At 38.4% G+C, this 4,914-nt stretch overlaps 1 protein-coding gene across 1 annotated transcript; it reads right to left on the bottom strand.

Moving 5' to 3' along the window:
* Positions 1-2,359: 2,359 nt before the first annotated feature.
* LOC145074244 (Eukaryotic aspartyl protease family protein) lies at positions 2,360-4,156 on the bottom strand. Its single transcript, XM_079020654.1, has one exon. The coding sequence runs from the start codon at positions 4,118-4,120 to the stop codon at positions 2,630-2,632; it is 1,491 nt and encodes a 496-aa protein (XP_078876780.1). The 5' UTR covers positions 4,121-4,156; the 3' UTR covers positions 2,360-2,629.
* Positions 4,157-4,914: the final 758 nt, after the last annotated feature.

Here is a 4,914-nt window from a genome sequence, read left to right as displayed (position 1 = left end):
TCGCCGATTCTCGACTCAACCAGAAAATATTGGAGCTCTTCGACAAGACTCGCCGAGTCCAACAACAGACTCGCCGAGTCTAAGGCTATCTTCAACCTACTCGCCGAGTTGTTCATACAACTCGCCGAGTTCCAGGGCATCTTCATCCAACTCGCCGAGTTGTTCTTCCAACTCGTCGAGTTCCAACTTATCTTCAAGCAACTCGTCGAGTCCACCCATGTGACTCGCCGAGTACCACCGGTCTGAACCCATACAGAAGCATTCCAGGCCATGCAATTGATCCAAAACATAGATCTAGCCTCCTACAACTCATCCATCACGTAAAGTGGCAAACTTTACGTGAATCCAAAGAGATCTATGCATTTTCACTCTAGGGTTTGGGTTTGGGACAAAATAGCTCCATCAACCACTCACAAACAGGGACTTTCATGCATTCCAACCCTTCTCCATTCCAGATCTGAGGTAGCAACCTCAGATCTAACCTCTAAACTCCAATACATCCAAGGATATGATCTCTAACACCCCCAAAATGATGCATCTAAGAAATAGCAGCTCAAAAACGAGATATTACCTCAAAGGAATGCCCCAACTGTAATGAAACTCGAATCCAAGCAAAGCCCCTTGCTCCAAGCCTCTTACCCTTCAAGATTTCCTCAACAATTGTTTCTCCAAGCTTCCAAATGCACTTGATCCACTCACACACGAGGGTTAGGGTTTCTGGACTTGAGGATGAGTAAGGAGGCTGGGGGAATGGATGTTATGTTCTTTATATAGGGCTCAACCCCGAGAATTAGAGTTTTCTCCACTCAGTGTCTACTCGCCGAGTCCATTACACTGACTCGCCGAGTCGGCCACTTAACAGGCGACCAAGTCGCGACTCTACTCGCCGAGTCCGCACATGGACTCGCCGAGTCGTTCTTTCCCAATTTACTCTTTTAGCCCTTCAACTCTACTCTTGATGTTTCGGGTTGTTACAAATTATTTAGTAGTCAGAAGATTACATATATTGGATAATTAAATTAGGTTAACCTACAAATATGCGATGGTTGGACCGTTGTCTATATAAATGACGATGACAAGTTAAAAGCCAATTTAGGCATTGTTAATTATATATATGTTGAGATGTAGAAATGAATCTCGATCAATCACAAACTTGAGAATGTGGAAATTAGAAGTTCTAACTTGGTTTGTTTGTAAATGTAGGGTATAAATTAGATAAAATGAAAAGATTAGATGTTGGAGTTGTAATTTGCAAATACAGTGGATTGCTAATGATAGATGGACAATCATTGCGCTTGGGGCTCACTTGAAGTTAAAGATGAAGATTACTGGAGTAACAAATGAAAGTGCAAGGGTTTAAAATGTAAATTCAGTAAGTACCTAAGCTGAAGAGAGAGTCGGCCATGATTTAATTGTTTAGTTGTTATCTTAAGATAACCTTTATTTCTCTTTCTTGTTCATCTTGTTAGTAGCCTCTTGTAGAAATACTCTAATATATATATATATATATATATATATATATATATATATATATATATATATATATATATATATATATATATATATATATATATATTCATCAGTTATTTATGAGATTGTTCATATGTTGTAAAGTATGAGAGATATTGATAGGCGGTTAGATTTGTTGTATAGGGCTAAAGTGAGATTTCAATTTTGTAAAAAATCTAAGATGTGGTTCTTCAAGGGAATTGATCTAGTATTCATATTTTTTGATTTTTATATATAGCTACACTACATGTTGATGTTTGTATGTCTCATTTAGGTTGCAAGGATCAATTGAGATCGATTGGTGGAAGTAAATGATGTGGTATAGAGTTGTGGGAGGGATACAACCCCTACGCTGGGCGTCTATATTTTATGGTTGTTAAAATATTTTACGTTTTGATGGAAAATGATTTCATGATAGTTGTTATTTATATTTATAGGCTTTCGGTGCAAGGGACGAAAATGGGAAGAAGATGTGACCATAACGCAATAAATTTACAAAATGGACTAAAACCGTAAATTTCGTCAAACCATAGTTCCATTTCTGTATTAGTCTAAATTAATGGATACGGATTTATATATTTATATTTGATAAAATTATATTATTTTTATGTGATTATAAATAAACTAACTACCATCATGAACATACCATTACACGAATTGCCAACTTTATAATAAATAAATAAACCACTACAAGAATTTAGGCTTTGCGACATTATTTACAATACTGTTGATATCCGCCTGTATTGCTCAGAAACCGGGATAGTTGAGGAAGTTGCAGGATGAATCTTCTTGAATAAATTTAGAAAATCACAACTATTGTTTTCGGGTTCTTTTGATTATAATACTCGTAGAATACAGCATATAAAGACTTATATAGAATTACATCTAAGAAATATAGACACAAACAGATTACGTTACATAATCCATCATACACGAAAACTGGGCTTTTATACATTACATACACTCTTACACTAATCATTGAAATCACCAAAGATGATAATGATTCATAGTAGGAAAACAAAACTATCACGATATATATGAACTAGGTACTAATTTGTTTACATGGTTGTAGCAAAATATATAACATGCGCGTCTGATGGAGAATATTGTTTTTAAGTGATTAGCAAACATTGGGGCCAAATCCCATGAGTCCATTTGTAGAATCGAAAGAAATTTGTATACCTTCTTGTTGAATATTTCCAATAATAGAAAGACCCGATGATGTTGGAGCAAAGGCGAAACAAAATGTTCCCATATCGTCCACCGGAATTAGAAAGTTACTCGCCGGAAGTGTCAAAACCGGTCCTCCGGAAAAGTAGAATGACACAGTCGGGACTCGAACAGTTACAAACCCATTTAGGTCATAGCATGTGTCAAATATGGAAACCGGTGGTGCACGAGGTAGGTTTGTAGTTTGAGCTATAAAAGTGTCACGGAAAGCTGCATAGGCCACAGTTGGAAGTCGTGTGACAGCTGTTCCAGTGTCCATCACAACTCCTCCGTGGCCCATGTCGCTCAGTTTGAAAATGGGTTCAGGTATTGTAACTTGAACCCCTCCCACTCCGAGACCTGAGAGTCCCACATAATAAAAACTAGGGAATCTCGGGTTACGTAGCAGTGGGACCCAAACAGCACTGTCTGTCGGGAGAGATTCTCTCCCGAATTCTAGCGAACCGAGGGAACCAGCCCCTCGGCTAACAAGACAGTAACTAAATGCACCACCGGCTTCGCCACCGAGTTGACTCACTAGTGACATAGAGCCACCACCGATTCCAAGTAGTCCGGCTGCACCAACAAATAACCCTTGGTTTCTATGACCGCATCCAATGGCAACATTACGGATGAAAGTATTTCCAAAGCTTAGTGTTTCAAGGGCTAAAGTTCCCTTTGTGTAAGATCCATCGCCATAAGAAACCTCATATTTACACCACCGACCACCACCGTGACCATGGCAACCAACGGCGGTTTCTGCATGTTGACATACAGGGGATGCGCAAGAGACAGCCACAAAAGAAGCTGAGCTGGCCGGGTCAAAAAGCGGGTCTGATTGTTGGTAGCATTGCTTGCATGGCAAGCATTGGACCCACACAACATCGCTACCAGAGTCAACCACCATGTATTGACTTCGCGGTGGACTTCCAACACCTATTCTCACAAAATACTCACCGCTCCCTTGTCGCATGCCGGAAATCACCTCCGACCCAAAATCTTCCACCTCGAACCGCCCTCCTTCAACACCACCTTTGGTGTGGTTACCACCAATTCGACTATTCAAAATTGCCACCCTTTTCACGTCCCTCTTCAACCGAGCTTCTGTCCGCCGCCGGTGACCATCATCATTCTCCGACAGCTTGTCACGGTGGACAAGGTTCAGCTTCCATCTCTTCCCGCCGTGAGACTCTCCGGACTCTATTGTTTCATGGTCAAGTAGTTGTGTTTGGGGTACTTGGGCAGCTGATTTTGTGGTATCTATGATTTCTTGGACGGCAAGGATTTGATGAGATGGGTAGGACAACGATGATGCTGCGGCGGTGGTGGCTGTGGCGAGTTGGAGTAAGCATATCAGAATCGCCACCTCCACCATCGTAGTTAGTATGGCGGCTGTCATCATGATTGGTTTGGGTTCGTTAGCTGATCAAACGCTATTTCATGGTGTATATAAAGAGTTTTTTTAAACCAAGAATAGTGATAGTCTCATAGTAGTAGATGAATAATTATTTAAATTATAATCTAATAAGTCCCGAATACATGTATTTTTTTAATTTTAAAATCATCAAAACTCTATATTTTAATATAAATTAATTAATTTAAATAAGTGTAGTTAAACATGTATAAGATCCAATCGTGAATGCCGAATTTTCAAAATCAGATATGAAAAACTTCTTTTGAAAAGTACTGCTGGTGTATTTTATGATATTTTAGAAGATTTAAAAAATGTATATACATATGGTGACTTTATAAAATTTGTTTGCAAACATATTAAATATTAGTTGAGTCCATCTATTGATTTGCATTATCGATTCACTGTCCTATTTGTGAGAATGGTGCTATGTCGAACTCGTTAATTAGTTTGTTTATGCTCTCCTAATTATTGAACCGTGTTGTAGTTTTTGTCCAGCCTGTGGCTAGTCTTTAACTAGAAGTTTTATTGTTCAACGAAAAATGATTCGAGTTTACTATATTGTATATACACCAAGTCATCTCGAGTTATTTGGATGCGAGTTTGAATTGGTTGAAATATATATTGGTTTTATATTATTAATAAAACGTATTATGCATGCAATAAGCTATATATTAGAATGTATTTTTTCCATTAATGATATACACTCATTAATCTCGTATAAATACAAGAATCCAAGGGAATGAATGGACAATTTAAAATGGGCCTACCATTGGTTTAACAAT

Source organism: Lactuca serriola, chromosome 9, assembly GCF_051521515.1.
Source record: "Lactuca serriola cultivar US96UC23 chromosome 9, Lser_US96UC23_V15, whole genome shotgun sequence".
NCBI lineage: Eukaryota > Viridiplantae > Streptophyta > Magnoliopsida > Asterales > Asteraceae > Lactuca > Lactuca serriola.
Note: the sequence above shows the minus strand (reverse complement) of the source record. Positions and strands in the feature narration are given on the sequence as shown.

Excerpts from the sequence above, each read along its gene's own strand:
- LOC145074244 (XM_079020654.1), bottom strand. The coding sequence starts at position 4,120 with ATGATGACAGCCGCCATACTAACTACGATGGTGGAGGTGGCGATTCTG.